Genomic DNA, 24,075 nt, shown 5'->3' on the forward strand with positions numbered 1-24,075 from the left:
AAGCAAGTTGGATTTGGGGTTTCTGTTATTTGCAGCAGAAATTATCCTAATTGATGTAATTATATTATTATTATTATTATTATTATTATTATTATTATTATGACTTAGTCATTTTTTAATCCTGGAATACCCTCAGGAAGTTGTCATTCCTTTAAATTTTAAAATGAGTATTAATCTACTACTACATATTCTGCTGATATAATCTACTGATATTCTACAATATTCTATTGTCAAACTAATTATAATATAAAGATCTTCATTTTTTTGCCGTAATAAGATTTCTCAGCATCCTTACTATTGTTACTCTAGTATACTAAGAAAGCTTTGTACTTCCATGGTTTTCTTAACCCTCTCCACACTTAGTAGAATTTAACCTTTACTTAATTACGTAAGAGTATTTAACTTTTCATTTTGTGTCTATAATATACATGTTTCTGTGTGCAGCCTAACTGGCAGAGGATGGAGCCCTTGCTTGATGTGAGAGCAATTCAGAACAATATGTTAATAAACCCAATAACATAGGATTGAATTACTGTGCAAAAGTCAGGCCTTGAAGTAGGAACGGGTGTGGCTACTGGAGAGCTGAGGAAGGAAGGAGGGAGAGGACTGTGTGGGTCGAGTGGCATCCTCAGAAGGCTGCCAAGTGAGGTGGCCACGCACATGCAGAGGGGAGGAGGTGCGGGCCCACGGAGAGAAGCACAAGGCTGAAGTTAGAGAGGGGTGTATCCTCTGGGTATATCCCAGAGGGTGGGAAGGGCTGGATTGCCAGGCTGAGGAAGATGGAAGCTGGATCCACGGCTTCCTGAATAATGAGGTGACATTACCACAGGAATTGTTGAGAGTTATCCTCACAATGGCTTGCAGGGAATTAGACCAAGGAAAGAGTTTGGAATAGTGTCCTGGGAAACTGTTATAAACCACACGTGATGTGACAAGAGCTACAGGATAATAGAATCTGAATGTGTAATATCTGACGTTTATATGGAATTTCGGAGTTCTCACAGCACAATCATACAAATTATCTAATTTATCTAATTAGATCCTCCCAATGTCTTTTCCAGATGAGGATACAGAGGGTCAGAGCATTAAGCAACCTCCCAAAAATTGTTAATGACAGAACCCTAGCTACAATCTAAGTCTTTTGACTTCTAAGTCCAGTGCTTTTCAATAATAATATAAACAATATTTTCCACTTTTAGTGAAATTACAGTTGTGCTAATTTGACTGTTCCCTATAGCATTTGTCTATCAACTGGGTCCCAACAGCCACATAAACAAAAGTTAAATACCAGTTCACAACTCTTATAAACATTGAAAACCTCTGAATAGTGAAAAGATGGTTAAGTATCCAAGATAGTGGTAGAACCTCCTCAGATAACAGAAAGGCAATCCTTGTAACAAATACAAAAAACAAAACGCTAGGTCAGTAGAAAGTTTCCTAAATGTTTTTAATGAATGGGGAGTAACTGAGACTTTAAGGGAGCCTCAAAATGGCTTTGTTGAATGAAGGTGGAAAAGTTGCCTGTGACTCCCAACCCAACTGCAGGCAAAAAAAAACCTTGAAAGAACAGGAGTTACAATCTTCGTAAATCCGAATAAGGAAAGTATTCATTTGAGCAGGCATTTTGATATCCATCATCTCTTATTGAAAATGTGAATGACTATTAAATGATGGGATGTTGGACTTTAGTCTTCCAATTGAGAAAGTTAATTTTCCAGATATACAGTCAGTATTTGAAGGTCATGCATGTTTTCTTTTTTACTGTGATTAAAAAAAAAATTTTTACCATCTTAACCATTTTTAAGTGTACAGTTCAGTAGTGTTAAGTATATTCACAATGTTGTCAAACAGATTCCTGGAACTTTTTTCATCTTTTGCAGATCTGAAACTCTATACCCAGTAAACATCAACTCTCCTCTTCCCCCTCCCTCCAGTCCCCTGGTAACCACTGTCCTATTTTCCGTTTCTATGAGTTTGGAAAATTAATGAAACGGTTTAAAATGTTAGTATCAAGAAACATTTATTGAGCGCCTATTGGGCATCGTTCTTGATGCCTGGACCAAAAAGAGATAAAAGATAGTGAAAAATCTCTAGAGGGTCTTTGTTACACTGGACTTGGAGACATATAAAAAAATAAATCACAATAAAAATCAATGTATCTTGTCTTAAATGAACGATGACCACAGTAAATTCAGTGTGACGCTAACAATAATATTCATGCTGTGTTGCTAAGTTTTGTGCCCCAGACCCTGCAACACTGAGGTACCCTGGGGGAAATGTGAGCCTGGCAACCTGGGGATAATGGGTCTCAGATTGCATTTGTTACAATAGCAGTGGTTATTAGTGAGGGAAAGAATGATTGAGAAGCTGTCCTGCTGGATTAGCTTGGGTGTGACTGTTGCCTATTTCAAGATGTAAGTGCCTAAAAAGGGTCTCTGAGGGGAACATGCCTTGCAGAGAAGAAGGGGAACACCCACTCGGTTAATGCCTAGGCATTATATGAAGCTGGAGCTGGCAAGCAGCCTTTTTTGGGGTGTTGATATGTAGAAACATTGTGGTAACATAGCCATTGAAGGCTTTGCTCTGCCCCAAGTAACTGCTGTTAATGTTTAAGTCAATTTAGAGGATACATAATTGACATGTTTTTTTGAAATGTCTTGGAAACCACTTTCCGGGACTCTGTACAGAATGCAAAAGAACGGAAAAACCTAACACAAAGCTGAGTAGCCAGATGATGAGGATTTAGCAAATTGCATCGGAGTTGTGTTCACTGACCATTGCCTTCAGAAAGAGGAGCAGCTTGTTTCTGATAAATGATACAGCATGCTGATATTTGTCCAGGACTTTGTGGTTCTGTGCAGTTGAAATTGCTCAATAGATTTTGAGCTATCATAGTGAGGGGGAAATAGGTGAGAGAGGAGTTGAACTTGGAGTGCCAAAGCCCCAAATGACTTTCTCATGCTACCTGTCAGGCCCAGTTGAGTGCTTCTTAACTTTGGCTTCAGCTTAAAATTACCTAGGGAGCTTTGAAAATTACAAGTGCACAGAGCCCACTCTTGACCTATTAAGTCAGAATCTCAGAATTTGGGGAAGGGAGCAGTCCTAATTATGAGGTTGTTTTGTTTTGTTTTTAAGTTCCCCAAGTAATTCTAAAGTACAGCCAGGACTAAAAACCATTTTAGCTATTTCAGCTCTAGCCAGTAAGATGCTGGGAACTTTTATTAAAATGTACGTAAAATACTTGTTAACTGTGTAAAATAAATATACAGGTTTTTCCATCCCTGCCCTCAAATAGTGAGTGTGTGTGTGTGTGTGTGTGTGTGTGTGTGTTTTAAAAAAATGATAATGTTTTATTGCTACGAGCAGGAGTGGCCTGCATGGGGTGGCCGTTGCGCTGGGCTCAGGGGTGGTCTGGAGGCCAGCTTCCAGGGCTCTTCAGATGTACTTCTGGGTAGAGGAGTCATGACAAACTACCGCCAAGCCGCCAATAAGATTAAGAAATTCTTGGAAATCTAGCTGCCCATCATAGTTGAGGTCCAATTTCTTCATCATGCGGTCAAGGACACTGGGTCCTTCTGGCTCTTTGTGAAGGCAGCCAGGTCTGTATTCATGAGGAACTCAGTCTTGGAGAGATTGCACTTGTTACCGCCCTTTCCAGCATACTCGGAAAACAGCCATCAGGGACTGATGCACTGCTCGGTCTCTGTAGGGCTGGATGTTTTTGCCTTGTTGGATTGGAGCGAGGCGCAGAGGCTGTGAGCTGTGAGTTAGATGGGGTTTTTTTGTTAAGTTGGTTTAGTTTGTGTTTTTGCTTAGCCAGTTGCAGATCTGAAGAAACAAATGGAAGGAGGTGGAGGAAGACATTGTGAAGAGGTCCCACGGCCTTCTTTAGGGAAGGATGGGGCCTGAGGGGTAGGAAACTGTTTATATGTATTTCAGGAAGTAGAAATGTAACATGTTCTCAGTCTATTTAAATTATGTAACTTGGAGGGATGTGATCCCTTTATGTCAAAATAATGAGGCATATAATACATTGCGTTTAACATGTGTGGGAATTCTTTGCAGAGTAATTAGCATTCCTTTCTTCAGCCTGTATTCAGAGGAAACATACCATTCACACCCTCTCTTGTATTCACATTTTCCAGTGCGTTGGAGAGCTTTTTTTTTTCAATAGAGATCTTTGTTCTTTTCCTAATAAGACTTGGATTATATTTGAAGAAATTCAGCGTGTCTTTCTTTTTCTGGCAGGAATTGATTTTAAAATCAGAACGATAGAACTAGATGGAAAGAAAATTAAGCTTCAGATATGGTAAGTAACACACACACACACACACACACACACACACACACACACACACATACACAGCTTCTACCTTAATCAGGAATTGAAAGTGGGAATTGAAATGTGCATTGTGATAAGTTAGAGGTGCCCTGTGATCGCTAAAACATCTTTTCTTTATCAGAACTAAGGGGAAATGGGTATTTAAAGGTCTCTCCACAAAGAGTGGGAAGGTAAGGAATGATATCACTAACTCACAGCCAGAAAAGATCTGAGAACTCATTCTTCCAAACGCTAATTTTATAGGGGAGGAAACTAAATTCTAGCATATAAATTACGTTTTCTTTGCAGTTGTTGCAGCTGTGAAATCAGATAAAGCAAAGTAGTCTGAGGAGGAAGTGCAGATCTAGATTCTGGCTAGGGCCCTCTCAGCTGAGGATGTGGGGCCAGCTGCCTCCCTTCTTAGTGCCTGCTTTTCCTCATTTGTAAATTCATTGGATAGACTCATGATGATATCTGAGTTCCCCTCGAGCTCTGCCATTTTATAACTTATTTGCAAATTTCTTCTCATTAAATAAGAATGTGAGAAACACTGGACTGGGAAGTAAGGGAGAGAAAAGTCATGCCTGTCATCTCTCATGTTGCAATATGCAAAGCAAAGATCTCCTTATGGTCACCCACTGTGAGTGGTTAATTCCTAAAGAATTGATCAAACAGCAGTGAATAAATATGGTTCTTCTAGATTGCCAGGTTGAATAGTTTTGGCTTGAACCAGAAACTCTTCATAGATTGAACCTCCTACAAGCTAGTTTAATTTCTTTCAGTACAGGATTCTCCATGGAGACGCAGATTTGGAGCCTTGAGGAAGGTTTTTGATGACGGCTACTGATCTAATGTGGGATGATGACGGCAGTAGACAAAGCTTAAAATTTAGAGCTTCACAGACTACGCAGGGGAAATAGTAAAGTAATATATACGAACTTTTTTCTTAGGCTGTTTTTCCTCTTTGAATCTTAGAACAGGGATAGAAATAGAACATTATATTGAAATTTACTAGCCCTTCTTTTACAGAGGAGGAAACTAGCACTTACAATGGTTAAGCCCATCTGAGGGCATATGTCTGGGTTAGTGATAAAGCTCAGACAACTACCCAAATCTCCTGGAGTATCGTGTCAGCTTCATTTATTAGCCTAGCGTGGTGGTTCTCAGTATGTGTTGTTAGAAAATATTGTGAAGGTTACCATAGGCTGCCCTTTTCATTCATTGGTATTTAGTAAGAGACCAAATATTTTAAAGTTACAACAAAATTTGAAGGGTGATCAGCTAATTAGAATTTGATATAACATCACATCACTACTTACGGATACTCTCAACAGCAAAATTTACTCGCTATTTAGTCTTCACGACCCACATTTAGTAGGGTAGGGTTTTCCCTCCAGCCTTGCTGCAGAACTGATTCCAATTCAAGTATGTTGGAGTCAGAATACGGTTAGTCTGCTTCAAGGTGCTTGGCGTATATTTTCCCCATCATTTCTTTACCGTGTACCGAACAAGTGCCCAATACATGTATAAACATGTGTTGAACTCCAGGTTTTCTTTTAATCACGGGTTCCATAGCTATGTGTAGAAAAGTTCTTGAGATCCATTTTAGTGTGCTCTGCTGGGCAGAATTTACACAGTAATAAGTCTAGCCCAACTGCTTGCTTTGTACAGAAATCAGACTTTCAGTCAAGTGAGCAAAATGCCTCGATCATTAGGCATTTATAAAAGGATTATAACTGCCTCTAGGAGTCCAAGAATTCAGAACTATTCTTAGTTCTCTCCCACATGGGTTTGACTAGAACAGCATGCTGGTTCCTAGCAGGCCATGGGTTTTCCTGTTGCTGCTTTTATCATCAAGGTCCAAGTCTTTCACCCAGATCATTGTGAACTCTTGACAGGCTCCTGGGGCCACCACCGCCTCCAGCTCACAGATACACTGCAGCTCCCTTTGTAGTTCATTCCCCTTCCCCTGGAAACATTTGTGAGCAGACTGGAATTATATCTCCTACCACTTAGAGTCTCTCCTCACTAATGCTGGTAATGATTGTTAAAACCACTTTCTCCTTTGTTTCAAATTTTAGGGACACAGCAGGTCAGGAAAGATTTCGAACCATCACGACAGCATACTATAGAGGAGCCATGGTGAGTGCATTTTCGGGCTTTGTAACTCTTCAGGTGAAAGTAAAACATGAATATTCTTTTGTCAAGTTTATAGGACTCAAGCTGAAGTCTAGTACAACGGGGAAAATGATTTTTTTGATGTGAAAACGAGACATTTAAAGGGTTTCTTATGCTTTATGTTTAGTAACCATATACTTTGCCATTGGTCTTCATAATATTAATCAGGTAATTAGCTTTAGATGTTTTAGAACTCCTCACATATTCCGAGTGTGTATTTTTGTGATTTTTCCTTTTATTAATACCTTTGCTAAATCTTAGCAAACCACAAACTCTGTGACTAGGCATTTATTTCTTGCACCCTCTCATCATTTCACCCTGCCAGCATCATCCCTTACCTCTCACCAGGTCCACAGCTCCCACTTGTAGTGGCTCAGCTCTCTGGAGTCCCTTCCACCAGCATCTGCCAGCTGGCCAGGAAGTAGCCAAATGATCTGGGACTCTTTGAGGCCTAGAATCTGGTGAATCTTGACTACGAAGTCTTCCTTTGCCTACATCCTAGCCTTATCCTTGTTAGCATAGCCTCATCACTTGGCTGTTTTCCATCCTAAGATGCTTCATCTGTACAAGGCATTTATATTGCTTGTTGGCTCAGGGCAGATTCTGTGTGGTTTTGGGGGCACAGTGGTAAAGAAGGCAGCTTAAAAGCAGAGCTGTACTGAACTATGCCTAGAATGTCGGGCCCACACCAGGGCTTTATCTCTGGCTTTTAGGCCTAATCCACGCATAGTTGAAACTTTGAATTATGATGAAACCCAGTGTGCTCAGAGTCTTAGAAGGCTGAGCAATTGAGATCATGAAGCTCAACCTAGTAGACTGTGGGGTCTCAGCTACCATCATACCCAGCTCATTGCTTAAAAGGCTTGTGCTCCTGGGACCCGTGTCAGAGTGACAGAGCTGTAGGGGTGATAGCTATCCCCTTGCCCTCAGGAAGATGTGACGTGACTCCACAGATCCCTTTATTACCATACTTCCCTCCTTTCCTCTTCCACTGCTACTCACCCTCTATTATTTGAGTACTACTAATTCATCCCCACAGAAATATTGGGGATTCCTTTTCAAAGCTGAATCACCTTGGCACTGTACACCACTAAGCATTTTCTATGTATGTGTTCTCCACACTTTGCCCTATGATAACCTATAAGATTGTGAAAGGTCATCATTTTAGAAAGACAGTTGTCAGCCACTCTCTGTGTTGCTTAGACTGGGTTTGTACGAGGCCTCTAATCGAAGTGACCTGCAAACTATTCCAGATCATCCCTGTTAACATGCTCTTATTTATCCCTAAAATCCTTCCTGGGGAAACAAGTACCAAACAAACAAATTTGTTCCTTGCCTTTGATTCCAGTCCAGCCTTTCTGTAGACCAGTGTTTAGCTTCCCCGGAGTGATACATTGATACCACCTGCATGCTTGTTGTCACTTGAGAGTGGGCAGGAACACTTAGAATGTGGATGTTTCCCTTGGAATGAGGAAAGAGGCCATGGAAATGTGTTATTTAATTTGGATTTGAGGATTTTCTGTCCTCTTTATCTACTGCCTAGTCTTTCTTCACATTACTTCAAATAATAAATATTTTTTTATACTTCAAATAACAAATAATAAATAAAAAGTTGTTATTATTCTAAGTAGTAATGTCTTTCCTTTTTGAAAGCAGGGATCTTTGTGTCTGTTGTGCTGCTGTAATGCCAGCGCCTGGGACATAGTAGATGCTCAATAAATACTTGCTGAAGGGGTGAATCAGTGCAAAATTTCAGACCTGGAAACAATCTTAGATCTTGTAAGAGGAAATTCTGCTCGACTTGAGTGTTGGATGTTGCGGGCCATTTGTTCCAGTGGGATGTAAGGCCATTGTGCTCTCACTGGGACGTGTTCTCATTTCAGCAAGTGGTGGTTCTGCCAAGTTTACTTTATTTGGTTCAGGCATGCAGCATGTTGATAAGCACTGTACTGAAGTCTGCTGCCATGGTGGAGTCCTTTGGTCTACTTCAAACTACTAAGCAACATTTACAGGCATAGCAGTAACCCCGATGGACAGTCGGGCTTTTGGGGAAAAGAAGGATCACATCTTTGCATTATCAACATTTCTCATAGATGAACACTGTCTTAGACAAACTCTAAGGAAGCTGTTGTTATGTTAAGTTTATACCAGATATATAAAGTATAACTAGTATACGTGAGTTTGTATTCCCAACTGATGCATAATGCCAGTTAGCTTACATAGGAGATAGTCAAGGGGTTTGTGCTACTGAAACCAAACATTTAAATTAAAAGTGGTTGCCATTTATTGAGTCCAAGCTGTGTCCTGGGTTCTAGGCTAAGTACTTTATACATAGTATCGCAGTAGATTCTCAAAAGAATCCAGTGTGGAAAATGTGCTGTCCTCGTTTTACAAATGAGGAAACGGAGACGGAGAGGGATAAAATAACATCTCCCAGGTTAGTACGTGGTGGAACCCGGGCTGGATGCCTCTGACTCCAGAGCCTGTGCCCTTAACCACTAACCACCCAGAGTGCCTGCCACCTGAGACACACACAACAGTAAGGATCAAGGTTGTCCATGTAGCCCAAAGGGTCATGGAGCTATGACCATCTTTTGGTTAATGTTAGTATTACATATATATATATGTATATATATATATATATATATATAGTCTGTTAAACACTTTGAATCAGGAATTACTCCGATTCCATTTCAAGTTTTTTTATTGTGGTAAAATATACATAACAAAATTTATCATTTAAGTGTACAGTTCTCCACTTTGATTTTTAAAAAGTTCTTTACATTGACAATTGTAAAATCTTTTTTAGTGTAGCCAAAGTGAAACATTTGCATTTGAGTCTGGGAGGAGGGTGGATAGCAGAGAATCTTGTTTGTCACTTAAATGATAATATATATTTTTCTGGTTGTTAAAAGGTTACATGTAGTGTAAGGAATCATCGAAAATCTCAGTACCCTGAGATAGCTTCTGTTAACATTTTGTTACATTTCCTGGATTTTTTTTTGTCTGTGTGTACGTGTGTTTTATATGATTTATATTTATTTACATTTATATTTTATATTTATTTACAAAGTTGGAAACCAGACCCTGAAGGACTTTGCCTACTATGCTAAGGAATTTTCATTTAATTATGAGTACACTGGAGAGGTACTAAAGGATTTAAACACTAAAGTGATAGCTCTGGTACCCTTAAGGAGAGTGGATTAGAGGAGGTTAAGAATGAAAGCAAGCAGAGCAATTAAAGACTGACAGTGATCCAGGTAAAGGCTGATTGATGATAATATGAATAAGGCCATTCATGTTGTGGGGGAGGGAGAGAGGGATGTCAGATTCTGGAAATATTGAGGTTGTTGGGCCTACAGGACTGACTGTCTGACTGACTGTGGAGGAGATTACTCCCAGGGGTCTGCTTGGTCTGGCTGGCAGAATTGTATTGTGTTGCATCAAAACGAGACTACAAGAAGGAAGGGAAAGATTTGCAGAGGAGGACGACAACCTCGTGTTTTACTGCGTTTATTTTCAATGACCACAGCGGGCATCTGGGAACCGATGTCTAACAGGGGCCTCCCAGGCATATCTGACCTCTGTCTCTTTGGCTTCATCTTGTGCTCTTGTGCCACTGGATCTGTGCACTCTTGCCAAGCTGACTCTCTCACTCAATACAGTGGGCTCTGGGCCTTCCTAGTCAGCAAGATATTTATAACAATTCTGCTACGTGCCAGGGACTATATGGGCTTCCCCTCTTCACTCCAGCCTCAACCCTTTGCCAGTTCAGGTCTGTTTAGTCCCCGGGCCTTGGCTTTATGTCATCAGAGAAGCCTTCTCCGACCACCCCAGCCCCTCTGCCAGATTAGATTAGCATTTGTACTCAGAGCTCCCCATGCTTCTTCATAGCAATTGTCAAAATTATAATAAATTGTGTAATTATTGGTTCATTGTTTTCTTTGCTAGCCATCCATGAGAGGAAGGGCTTTGTCTATCTTGTTCGTTACTGGTAATACTTAGTATAGTATCAGGCTTATAGCAGGTGCTCACTAAATATTTGTTGAATGGCTGGACAGTTGGGTGGATCTAGCACTTAATACAGCAGTGTGGTCTGGTGATAAAGATTTTAGAATAGTTAGCATACAGGTGTCAGTTAAAACATTTAGAAGAGAAACCCTTTAGAAATGTTACAGGCTTTTCTTGCCTACGTAGTGAAGAATCAAAGGTCAGCAAGCTGATTAATATGCAAGCAGGGTTTATTAGTGATACATTCTCAGGGAGGAGAATGGGCCTAGCTGAGGTGAGGGAAAGGGAGAGGGAAGAGGGGGAGGAGAGAGAGAGGGAACGAACTAACACATATGAGCATCCTTGTCCTGAGACTTAGCCAGGTGGGGTGAGGGAGTTACTTATTGATTTGATGGGAAAAGTGGTGCATGCTCTTCTATGGGAGGGCGTGGCCTCCTAAGATGGGTGGAGTCTGTTGACTCAGATCCTTATCTTGCTCCAGACCACCTCTTGTCATCTGTTGTAGAAACTGATATGTGGCTGAAGGCAGTTAATCAAAGCTCTTCATGAGCTTTTTCTATAGGCGCTGTGGACCCCCTCCCACCCCTCCTCCTGCTCCTACATTTTCTATTATAACTTGTCCCTAACAGAAATACCAGCCGTGGGGTCTTTAAAAATATGATGGCAGTGCCTTTCATTAAACTCCTTTAACAAATGTGTTATATTTTACATGTCTGTGATTTATTTAGACAGATAATGACATTTTGATCAGCCCACATAAAATTTTAAAGCAGTATGATTACAATCTTAGTGTACGAATAAGAAGCAAGATAATTTCTACTTGGAATAAACATGTGCACAACAGAAGTGATTGCCTCTTACTCTCAATGTTATCTCTGTTTTAACCTAAACACGATTTCAGCTCCAGTTGGTGCCGATTCTTATCATGTAAGGTCAGGTAGAGAGTGTATCACCTTTACCATAATCACTAATTCATTAAAGGTTAACAGTGAAAATGTTAATGGAGTGTTTATTTACATGGTGAGACAATGGAAGAATTTATTTTTGCTTCTTTGTAATATTATTTAAAATATTCTTTTAAAATATTCTTTAAAATATTATTATGAATCCTTTAAAATATTATGAACCCTTTTTATAAAGACCAAAAAAGAAAAACCAGGACAAACCAAAGGTTCCTGGAGGGGAGGAGTACATTTACATTATATTTTATAACTTTAAATATATAAAGTACTAAATAAAGATCTTTTTTCTCCTATAGGGAATTATGCTGGTCTACGACATCACAAATGAAAAGTCCTTTGACAATATTAAAAATTGGATAAGAAACATTGAAGAGGTATATATGGAAAGAGAATGATGATACCTGCTAGATGCTTGTACTGGGCTCCTTCTGTCTCTCAAAGAGGCAGCTGAGCTGCTAAGAAGTAGGACATGGGCAGGCTAGGCCCTCGCTGAGGAGCACCTGGAGAGCAAGGTCTCCTATCTGCCAGTGTGACTGCCCTGCTGGACTTGGGCGGGTGGGTGGGGCCGGACAGGGGAGCCATTTCACAGAATTGTAAAACTTGGGCACGATCTTGGAAATAATTTAATCCAAGTTCCCATTTTATACATGAGAAAACTAAGGCGAAAGAAGTGAATTGCCTGTACTCATATAGCCTTTAAAAAGGAGAACCAAGATTAAAACATTTGATTTCCACGTTGTCTCTGTTACCACCATTTGGGTTGACTGGCAAAAATGTTTCTTTATTCAAGCAAACTGAATCAGTCATTTTGCCCTTCTAACATTTTCTGCATCTTAGATATATTTGAAATTTGGTTTAATTCCAGATTGATTGGTATAAGATTTTTTTGTTTTGTTTTTGACATTTCAGAAAGAAATCTGACTCAGATAATTTTGTACACATTTATATTAACCAACATGAATTTATTTTTTAAGTAGTTCACAATCCAGAATACCTTCCCCACTGGCTCACTCAGTACCAAGTTTTTTTCTTCTTTGACCCAAACTAATATTTGAAAGTTTTTGGATAACCATAAGTTTTATTTCTGTTTGTTCATGTACAAAACAAAGACATGAGAATGACTGAGAACCTTTGGGAAAAAGTTTGCATAGCCTCTTAGGCTGTAGCTTTTCCCCTCCTCCCATCTTTTAAATTTTTCTCTCAATCATGCTTTGTGTTGAGTGAAAGATTGTCTTATTATTAAATTCGTGAATATGTTTCTAACAGGTTAGGATTTGTCTATTGAATAGCTGTGTTTTTCCCAGGCAGTTTTTATAACATACTGTTTTCTCCCTGCAGCATGCGTCTTCAGATGTTGAAAGAATGATTCTGGGTAACAAATGTGATATGAATGACAAACGACAAGTGTCAAAAGAAAGAGGGGAGAAGGTAAATTTGAACTGAATGCATAAAGATTGGAATCTACTCACATTAAGCATTTATTTTCTTAGTGTAATTATTGATTTAAGTGTTTTAAATGTCTATATTTTAATCCTTTAACAAATAACAAAGAGATGTAATCCTTGCTTGAATAGTATGAATTAGTATTCGAGATCCAACTCTATAGACTGTGTAGTCATGACTCATTCCTAAAGAATTTGCTGGTTTCTGGGAGATACAAATTCATTCTTTTTCAGATTCCTGCAGCTTAGAGTTTAGGCCATTTTTTCCGTATCTGTGTGAAAATGCCCAGTTTTGAAGTTAAAGTAATTTATTCTCTGAAAAAAACTAATAGTTAATGTAGTTCAAAAGTAATAATTTTCCAATTCATTATTTTTTTTCTAAGAATATTGTACAACACATTAGATTTAGGTCAGTATGGATAAACTTGTAACTTGTAACTCATCGATATACGGATGTCATTTATAAGCATTTCTCTGTCTTGTGTCCTGCAAAGCAAAAAAGTTTTTATTATATGTACATATTTACTTCTGTGACATTTAAATCGACTTAGAGGTTTCAATTTTCAAGTCTTGGAATTTTGCTTTCACCTTTTTTTTTTCAGTGGTACCTGCAAAATGCATTTTGGTTTTCAATCTGACTACAAACATTTTTCCCCTAAAAACATTCTCTTAATCTTGGCGTTATAAATGAACTGGGAACTCTTTGGGAGTAGATCAAAATACCGAAGAGTTCACATTTGTCAGAATCAATAGAAACCAAAGCAATCAATATTTAGTAGGTTAAGCTTTTGTTCTATTAAGCACCAATTTATTAAAAAATAATGAAAAGTTAATAAAGTAACTGTTAGAGAATTATACCTTCAAAGCAGATAAAAGGAGGGATGAATCCAAATTAATGGTAGGGGTGAGTGTCTCATAGTTTTTCTTGTAAGTATATCAGAGAACTAAAAGTATAATAGAAAAAAATAGAAGTACTTAAATTGTGTTTTGAGTGTAAGTGGTACCATGTTATTTATGGTGATTAAGTTAGACATCTAAATTTCAAACACAATAGAAGAAAGCAAAGAGATTTGAGAACTACAGGACTTCTGAACTCGATAGTCTTCTTTTAGGACTTTGAAAAACCTAGAAAATTATAAATGCTTTATATGTTCAAGAAACTTGCACTGAATTTAAATGTTTCTTTTTTGTCTTTCAGTTAGCAATTGACTATGGGATTAAATTCTTGGAGACAAGTGCAAAATCCAGTACAAATGTAGAAGAGGTAAGAAAGAACTGTTTGGTGACTTGTTACATAGTAGCACTAGTGCTTAGGTTTCTGTGTTCAAGCAATTTCAAAGCCTTGATTCTTTCTGACTTACTGAGTGCCTTATGTGAGCTCCACCCCCATTATGTGAACCTCTGTGCTTCTGACTTTTATGTGGACCCTGGTTGTTGAATTTCTAGCACCTAGCCTCCACATAGGGTATATAGCTCGGTCAAGATACAAGTTTAGTTTAAGTTTAGTTTTGCCCTTTGTTTGGGAAACTAGAAATCCTGCACCAGCCGACCAAGCACAGTGTCCTCTGCCCATTTATCATCGTTTATCATCTTTATGTCATCCTGTAGGAGCCCGTAGCAAAAGACTCTTAATTACTTTCATGTCTGTCCTTTCTCAAGAGAGAATTAAACTGTTAGCTTATTGAACAGATTCCCTTAGTATACACGTTTGATGTCGATTAGCATGATACACTGTAATCCAGTGGCATTTAGTAGAAATAAGAAAGTGTGTTTATCAGAGAGTAGTTTAATAACTTTCCAGTAAGTTAACTGTTAAAGAAAACCAAATCATCTAAAGTCTTTTTTTTTATTAATTTATTTTTTATTATGAAATACACATTTTTTAGAATTAGTTTCAGCTGTACAACACATATCTAAAGTCTTTTAATAATAGATTTTCTTTACCAAGGGAAGAATTATTGATAATATTTTTTAGAAACATTTTAAAAACTGATCATAAAAGTAATGCATGTAATATGTGTTAATACATGTTACTCACTTAAAACAGTAATACTGATGGTTTCATAAACATTTAATTTCTTAGGCTACTCACTGTTCACCATATCATCATGGCTAAAAATTGAGTCTTAAATGACTTGACTGGCTAATGGACACTGATCAGAGCTTTTTATTTGTTTTAAATAACTAAGACTCATTTTTTCAGGTTGGCTAATGGGGGTTAAGAAACAGGAAGCCTCTACTGATTTATTTATACAGCATAGATAAGCAGAAAAATGCTTCCTTCTGCTTGCCACAAAAGGATTCCCTTCCATCAGAAAGAGGGGAGCCTCTTAAGTCAGCTTTAATGGTGGGAGCCTCTTAAGTCAGCTTTAAGAGCAGCTTTAAAGCTTGCTCACTGAGATGGCCCACATAGGATGGCTCCCGCATAATGAACTTGGTAACCTGGCTTAATGGAGAGAAGGCTTAGGTCTCTGTTAGTACCTGTACCCTGATCACACCTGTGGCTTAGAGATAACATTGAGTTATGGAACTAGAGAGCTGGGAGTTGTCTGAACTGCTTATTCTGGCCCAGCATTCTGCAGAACTTAGCCATTTTCTCAGAGCTTTAACTTAGTGTGGTTAGCCTCATAAACACGGGGATGGCTTATTTAGAAACTTAGACTCACAGGTGATCAGTGTGACAAGACACTGACAGTGAGTGAGAATAGCAGTTACTGTATTGTTTCTGTTTGATTTCACTGGAAATAACCCTTTTGCTGAACATTTTGGGGGCATCAGGCGTGGCTGAGAACAGAGACTAATATAACGGTGGGTTTAGCATACAACTGAAGAAGCTTTAAGAGTCTTGGCTCTATGGAAACACGGTAGGGATGATAATTTTAAAAAATATTTGGTTTGGGTTAAGAGACACTAGGCATAAAATGTCACTGAGATTAATCAGGTTTGTCCTGCTTGCATTTGACCTGATTTCCATTGTGGGGGATTTAGCTGAGCTGTAGGAACCGTTGGGATTTTGGAATATTAAGACATGGAAGATTATATATTCTCAGGTATAATAGTGAAAGCAATTTGAAAGAGAGGACATTGGAAATAAAAGGCAGAGATATTTGTATAAACAGGTTTTTGAGCTATAGGGTAATGCATATTTATTCATTCACTTATTAAACAGACATTCAGCATCTCCTAGACTAGGCACTGTGTCCCCCTTTGGGGATGCAGGGGTGGCTCAGACAGAGCCTCTGCCCCCCGGGTGCTCTTGGTGTACTGAGGAAGCCACCCATAACTCAACAAGTGTCATATCAGGAACCTGTGCCAGAGAGTATGTGCAGAAAATACTTGATGGATGAATGAATGGCAGTTTGATAACATTGGAAATGTTTATGATATAAATGAAAAACAAGATACAATATTCATGTGTATACTATAATTACAGTTATGTTCTTTTCTTAATTAAAAGCTTTAATATATTTATATTTTATAATATAATGAAAACAATCTATATTTCTATTTTAAAATCTATTGTAAATATATAATAATGAAATTTTTGGTTTACCTTTAGGCATTTTTTACACTTGCACGAGATATAATGACAAAGCTTAACAGAAAAATGGTTTGTATCACTTATAATTTTTATTACCATTATGCTATTTTAAATTTGTTTTATTTATGCTGTTTATTTGATTACAAAGATAGGCCTGATTATGATATATTTACATTAACTCATTTTTTTTTCCCTGACTGACATATTCACCTGTTTCTTCAGATGTCTTATTTCTGAACAGCAGCTATTTCAGTTTTTTTATCTGGCTCTTTAAGTGGACCTTAATTAAATTTTGGTCTTAACAATTAAAACAATAATTACACAAATTAAATTTTTGTCATAAAATTATCTAGTTGAATTTTCATGTGACATGTTTATGTCTATATATAATTATGATCTTGAAGTTGTTACATTTGCCTAAATTTGAAACGAGTGCAGTGATGAATCATTAGGACAACCTTGAAAGTTTATTTTAACCTGAATTCTGAATACAGTTGCATACTTACGTTACCAACTCTTCTTACCTCTAACAAGAGGATTGCCCATTACAGTATCCATCATTACCCTTGAAACTGTATGCTCCCTTGGCTATAGTTTCTTTGAACTGGAAATAGGAGCTTCCTAACTAATATATTACTAATCTAAAAGATGCTACCCTAAAAACATTTTTCTCATTTTAATCCTCCATTTCCAAAGAAACCGACAACATCGGGGCTTAACTGGGTCCTTTTCTAATAAAATACTCTATTGAATCCACATCAATAGTATGGTTTGATATTTTTATTTTTTAGATAATTGGGGTCAAACCACGAGAGTTGTGTTTCCTTAGTAACTTTATCTTCTGTTTTTTAGAATGACAGCAATTCATCAGGGGCAGGTGGACCAGTGAAAATAACAGAAAACCGATCAAAGAAGACCAGTTTCTTCCGTTGTTCGCTACTTTGATGAACTTTTTCTGAGAGACTGCAGCACACTTAGAGGACCCTTTCCTGCTTCTCTGAAAGCACAGGTCACCCAGCCTCAGATTCACACCACCAGGCTGCTGCTGAGAGCACCACTGAACCTAGACCTCTTGACTCAGAATGCCACGTGGATTCCAGCCTCATGGCCTGTCAAGATAACAGGCTCCTTTTCTCAAACATGGAAGCAATGAAATGGAGACACATGCAAGACTTGTTTTTTCTTTGTTTATTTTTTGCCTGTTGCAGAAGCTGCTATCTTTCTTTTTCACTTTGCACATCAGTGTTAGCCTTTCCCTGTTATAGCACAATCTGAGACTCATATTTGCACACTTTTGTCTCATGGAGTTAGTTCTAGACAAATTTGTGCTTATGGGGATGTTTAAAAAAGTAAAACATTTAAAGCAGAGGTTAATAGATTAAAATTAAAGGACATTTGGTCTGTTTCATATGGCCAGATGTTATTGCTTTGACAGTATTTAAGGGGTCTGATTTGTGATTTTCTTAAATAAGAATCATTAAATTTTGATAACTTTATCTTAAAAATTCATAAAAATTTCCATCTATTCATCAGAGGCCACAATTTCTTTATTTCTTCAGTTTAGAGCTTTGCTTCATTCCTGACCTTTTTGCCAGAGCGTCTGAGTAGCTGAATAAATCACTCTCATTTGACTCCCTCGGCCTAATCTATAGAAACTGCATTTGGAAATCACCTTAATCTCACTTTTCCTGGGATTTGTAGTTGCTATTTTTTCCTGTGTGTGACCTATTATAATCACTCAGTTACCTAAAGCATAACATTTGAGCATTGTTGTCTGTTTCTAGTTGTAAACTTCTTCAGCTGAAATTTTACATAGGCAAGAGAGATGTACCATTTAGGGTTTTATTTCAGCATCTAATTGTGGTTCTGTCACATTAGCATACATAATGTATTTTCCCTTAGTTTCACTCCTTAGCCTGCTGGTTTAGTTGCAATACCCTCTTCCGACCATAATCCCTGTCTGCAAGAGCTAACAAGAGTTAGACTTAGATTTTAGTTCACAGAAAGTTTAACCTATAGGGAGAAAAATTAATTTGTTAATATAAATTTAGTATAGATAGCTCTTGGCGATCGTGAAAATAATGATTTTTGTTCTGTTTTTATTTGGGCTTTTTAAAAAAATATATAATTAGACCTAGTGCAGCGTCTAGGAAAAGTCTTGCCTTTTCATTATAGAAAATATGAGCAAGGCTTCAGTTTCAAAATAGCTGTTGTTGGATGTGTTGAACCCAGTTCCATCTGTTCAGGTTCATTGTTAGAGAACTTGGTCTAGTCATTTGGGCCAAAGCCAACCAAAAGCTTCGCTGCCTTTCTCACCAAACACTGGTACTGGCATACCTTTTGTAAATGAAACCATCACATGAAAAAAAGGGTATTTAGTGTTAACTTATGTGCCAAATTCAGATCGTTATGTCATTGCTGTTATTCTAGCCTTCAGTGTCATAACACAAAAGGGAGTGATATGGAGGTGATTAGGGAAATGAATTCTGTTAATAATTATTCTTCTTCTTAGGCCTGTTTTATTTCACAGAGGTTACCATCATGCTTGATAGTTAAAAATGGGAAATGAAAGTGGAAATGGATTGTTTGTTACCACAGAGAATTCTGCTTCAAATTAAGATGTATCATTAGAATGCTTGGACCAATCAACCTTGACTACTTTTTGAAAACTTATGCACAATTTAGCTGCAGCCAATATACCAGAGCTTTTTTTGATGGGTACACTAAACTTATTATTGACAAATTTCGGCCGCCTTGATTTTTGTGTGTGTGTGTGTGTGTGTGCTTACCTATAGACTCAAAGGCACCTGTTGGTGTCCCAGTATAATCACGCGATTCCTTGATTGAAAGTTGGTTGTAAGTCTACTGTCTTAAAATTAGGTACATTTTTTGAAAGAAAAAATAATTTCTTAGAAATATCTTGTATTCATTAATTTTCTGAAAAAAGATCCAAGCAGTTAAGCTTCTGGATGGTAACAAAATAGTTTCTAAAAGGCAAGTGCTATGACACCATGTATGAATGTAATTCTCTTAGTAATTTACCTCTGACTATTTGGTGTCTTAACACTTTGGTTTCTATCTCAGGGGTTGTCTGCAAACCAAAACTGACATATTCTGTGATTAGCTTTTTTTTTTTTTTTCTTTTTGCTTTTTTTAATAGAATGCTTTACTTTTGTTCTTTCTTCTTTTGTCTTATATGGATTAATAACTAGTCTCCATGAACTTCCCTTTGAAAGAGACTGTCAAAGTTAGATGAGTCTAAAAGTGCTCTTTGAAGTAGCAGCAAATTGGGGATATATGCTCTGTTATATAGAAATAAATCGTCCTTGCTATTTTCTTACATTTAGTCTTGCTAAATTGTATATAATTTGAGCTAAGACCATAGGAAATACACTTTCTGCATGGTAAAATGACTCAATAAATATTCCACTTTGCTTAATAATGTACATATAGTGCATTATTTTTTCTATTCGTAGATGAATTTAGTGACAGATAATTGTCTGTTCCCTGCTGAAACTGAAGAAATCTAGTTTTGTGTGAACATTTTTGTCGTCTTATGGATAAGGTACATGAAGACTTTTGCAGCAGTATTAGTGATTCAGTGGCTGCACTTTATTATCAGTGTGCTAATTTTTGCCAGTGATTGGACTAGACTTTTTCTAGTAGAGTCTGAGGGTATCAGACAATGGAAATGTGCTGTAACTAAGTAGCATGTAAATCAGTTGATTGTAAAATGTTTCGCTGGGAACTTATTTTAGCTATATTTTACTTCAGACAAATTATGAGAAAATAACCCACCTGTGCATCAGTTAGGAGGTGCTGCAGGGTTTCTTACTATTTACATGAACATTTTGTGCAGTCTTTGTTATAAATTTTCAAAAGACTATACTCTACTTTGAAGGACTATTTTTTAATTATACCTCATTTAGCTAACTAGTATTCTAATACCTGGTAGAAAAACAGTGAGCCAGCCTTGAAGCATCCAACACAATTTAAATTATATGTTTTGTTTTGAGCTAAAGGCATCATTGGGAAAGGTAGGAAGTAGTTTAGTTTAGAATAGAACATCCATGTCATATCCCATAGTGCAAACAAAAGTATTATCTCCCTGTCTCCATTAATAAATTTAGCTGTGCAATATAGGTAAATGTTTGCAGAAATTTCTAAATAAGAGACTATAACTCCATTTTACAGGTTCTAATGCTGAGAATCTGGATTAAGGCTTATATATAAAGGTTTTCCTGTGAACAGTAAGTGATACATTTCAGCAGACTTTCTTTTCTAGTTCATGACTTAGAATTCTTTATAATTTAGTTCTTAATCTTTAAAGATGAGCTTATAAGCTTAAATTTTAAAACAGCACTTCATTATGTTGGTTTACATATCTCACATTTTATGCAGTCATTTCTGCCGTTGGTTTTTTTAGAGTTTTTCTTTTAACAGAAAGGATATTCCTTTTTCCTTCTTGTTATAGCTAAAGAAGTGGGGGCGGGGAAGGAATGTCTAAAAATGAAATGCCTCATCCTAGAGGGACCTGGAGAGACAGGAGAATCTGTCCTTTTTTCAGACTAATAAAATCAATGGGTGCCATATTTACTCTGAAAACATCTAAATGACTGAAATTTATAGAAATGAAAATTAGCAAGCAATTATTTTAGGGATATTTTCAAGTTTTACTTCATTTTTTTGAAATGCTTGTGCCATATGCAATTGCATTTCTTATTGCCAAGAACTAACAGGACCTCTTGATTCATTTTCTTATCATTTTTTTTTAAATGTGAATTTAATTATTGGAATTCATTCCTATGGCCTTACAAATGGGTTTTATTTTGTTTGCAGCTGACACTGCAGTTCCTTTAATGGAAAATACCATAAACTATTTGACTAAAATCATGCCCCTAATGGGAAATACCTAGTTTTTCTATAGAATTATCCTGTGTATGTTTCAGCATATTTTATTTTTATTCCAGTGGCTTAATGTGAAAATCTCCTGCAGATAAAGTGGACCTGTCATGTGGTTAATCTTGTTTAAGCCAATTCATTAACTGTGTACTGATACTAATGCTGTGGTTATTTTTTTTTTAATGGATTTTATTCCAGGTGAACTTTTTTTTACAATAATGTTCGTCTAAAATAAAAACTACATAATGAAAATACTCATGGCTCTTTAGAATGGATTGCATATTTTAAAAACCTCTTCAGTTTTTCAAGGTGTGTGATTCAAACTATGATAGACTTGGGATATTTTAGCAAACTTTGTCTCTGACTTAGAGTTGTTTAAAGACTTAGAAAAATGGCCAGCTCTCCTGCTTGTACCTAGTTGAGAATACAATGAGGTCTGTTATAGAACTGCAGCCCTAAATTGATCACCTTCCCTTCGTAATCCTTACAAGTTTCGTTTCTGTTGTTTTGTTTTCACTTCCAAATGACACAGTTCGAGGGCCCCCACCCTGCGGATGTCCTACCACTGCGCTTGTGCGTGTTTCCAGCCGTGGGCTTTCCTGTTCACCCACACAACCATTTCGAGCCTTCCCTGTTCTTCTCAAGCTTCCTACTTCTTTCCTTTCACTCTTGGTAGACAGACCTGCGGTCTCCTGTGTCACAGAGAAGAGCATCTGTCTAAAATCACCTTAGCTGCCTCCTCCCACCCCTATCCCCGGCCTGTAGCCTCCATAGGCTGGCTTCACTGCGCCTACCTCATCCTCACCTCCTTCCTCTGCAGCAGAGGCATTCCTCCTAGTCCATGCTTATTCTCTCTGCCTCTCCCCTGGTCATCCTCCCCCTCTATCCTGTTTCTTAGGGAACTCCCAGCTCTTTCTCTTATACCTTCAAACTCTTCTGTGTGATTCTTTTCCCCTCAGCATGGAAGCGTCCTTTACCCTCTCAGCCTTTCGCTTCATGTCCCTCTCACTTCCTGCTCTTTTTCCTCTTGTCATAGCTAAGCTTCTTCAGAGTTGCTTATAAACACCGTCTTCACTTGCTCAATTTCCATTTATTCCTCAACCTATTCCAGTTTAGCTTCCTCCCTGTAGCTTCACTGACATCCCACTTACCACGGCCTAGTTGCTAAAGTAGCGGACATTTTACTGTCCTTATCTTGGTTAACTTCTTAGCAGCATTTGATCAGTATATCTCTCCCTCCCAGAAATGTTCTCTTCCCTTAGCTTCAGTGACAATATTCCCCACTTTTACAAAATAATTTCATCCTCTTTTCATGGCTCTTAAATGCTTGTAACGACTGTAGTCAGCTGAATAATGGCCCCCAAGAATGTCCGTGTTCTGTCCCTGGAAGCTGTGAATGCTACTTTATGTAGCAAAGGGCACTTTGCAGGTGTGATCATGTGAAAGATCTTGAGATGGGAGATTATCCTGTGTTATCCAGGAGAACCCTATGTAATCCCATGGATCTTTAGGAGATGGACACACAGGAAGGAGTTGGCAATTAGAAGGAAACAATGTGATGATGGAAACAGCTGGAGAAAGGTGTGATGCAGAGCTATGAGCCAGCAATGTAGGTAGCCTCTAGGACCTGAAAAAGTGAAGGAAGAGATTTTCCGCCACAGCCTCCAGAAGGAACCAGCCCAGCCCTGACACCTTGATTTTAGCCTGGTACAACTCATTTCATAATTCTAAATGCCAGCACTATAAGAGAATAAATTTGCATTGCTTTAAGCCACTAAATTGGTGGTAATTTGATACAGCAACAATAGGACTCTAATACAGCTTTCAAATTTGTATCTCTAGCCCCATCTCTTTCCAGAGGGCCAGATTTCAAAGTTGATCTGCCTACTGGACATCTCCCCTTGGATCTGCTACAGAGGTACATCAAACAACATGTCTAAAACTCAAGACTCAACTCTTCCCCTGTCCTTCGTCCCCAGCAATTCCCACCAACAGCTCTCAATACCAGGAGGAGAAATGTTCTCTTTTCCCCATCACAGTAGATAGCATCATCACCTACCTAGATCCCCAAACAGTTAACCTCCAACTCTCGTGAGTCTTAACTCCTAAATCTATCCACTAATGCATTATTTTGGCCTCTGTATTTGTTCAGGCCTCTTCATCTTTTGCCTAGATTTCTGCAACCTCTCCTACCTAGTCTTCTAAGTGTCTAATCTTATTCTGCTCCAATCCAGTTTGCCCAGTGCTGACAGGTTTTTAAAACGAATCTTTTGTCACTGCCAAATTTTATCCTTAAGTTGTACCTCATAACCTTGGGATAAAACCTAAACTCTTTTAGCCTGGCAAATAAACTCTTCCATCCCCACATCTTTCTCTCCAGCCTTAGATCTTGTCACGCCTTAACTCATACCCATATTTTAAACCTCACCAGCAATTGCTGTTTCCTGAATACATCATGCTTTGTCATTCCTTTGCTTATGCTGCTACTGCTGACTTCCTACACTTTTACTGCCTAACTTCTCCTTATCTTTCAAGACTCAGTAAGGGTTTTTCTGGAAAGACTTCAGTCACAACGCATCCCTGGTTAGCCCCTCCTGTGTGTGCCCAAAGTGTCACTTACTGCACTGGATTAAAGTGGTCTGTTTGCTTCCCTTCCCTACTAGACTCTTAAGTTCCTGCAGGGTGGGGACTGTGTCTTTTTTTTTTTTTTTTTTTTTT

At 38.0% G+C, this 24,075-nt stretch overlaps 1 protein-coding gene across 1 annotated transcript in view; it reads left to right on the forward strand.

The window, feature by feature from the left end:
• The window catches only part of RAB8B (RAB8B, member RAS oncogene family), a 65,546-nt gene extending 45,652 nt beyond the window's left edge, over positions 1–19,894 (forward strand). The window contains exons 2-8 of the mRNA XM_019650813.1: positions 4,249–4,309; positions 6,403–6,463; positions 11,769–11,846; positions 12,811–12,900; positions 14,113–14,178; positions 16,474–16,524; positions 17,308–19,894. Coding sequence (XP_019506358.1) covers positions 4,249–4,309; positions 6,403–6,463; positions 11,769–11,846; positions 12,811–12,900; positions 14,113–14,178; positions 16,474–16,524; positions 17,308–17,400 — 500 coding nt within the window. The 3' untranslated portion in view covers positions 17,401–19,894. The remainder of the gene's footprint in view (positions 1–4,248; positions 4,310–6,402; positions 6,464–11,768; positions 11,847–12,810; positions 12,901–14,112; positions 14,179–16,473; positions 16,525–17,307) is intronic.
• The last annotated feature ends 4,181 nt before the right edge of the window (positions 19,895–24,075 follow it).

Source organism: Hipposideros armiger, unplaced genomic scaffold, assembly GCF_001890085.2.
Source record: "Hipposideros armiger isolate ML-2016 unplaced genomic scaffold, ASM189008v1 scaffold_147, whole genome shotgun sequence".
Classification (NCBI taxonomy): domain Eukaryota; kingdom Metazoa; phylum Chordata; class Mammalia; order Chiroptera; family Hipposideridae; genus Hipposideros; species Hipposideros armiger.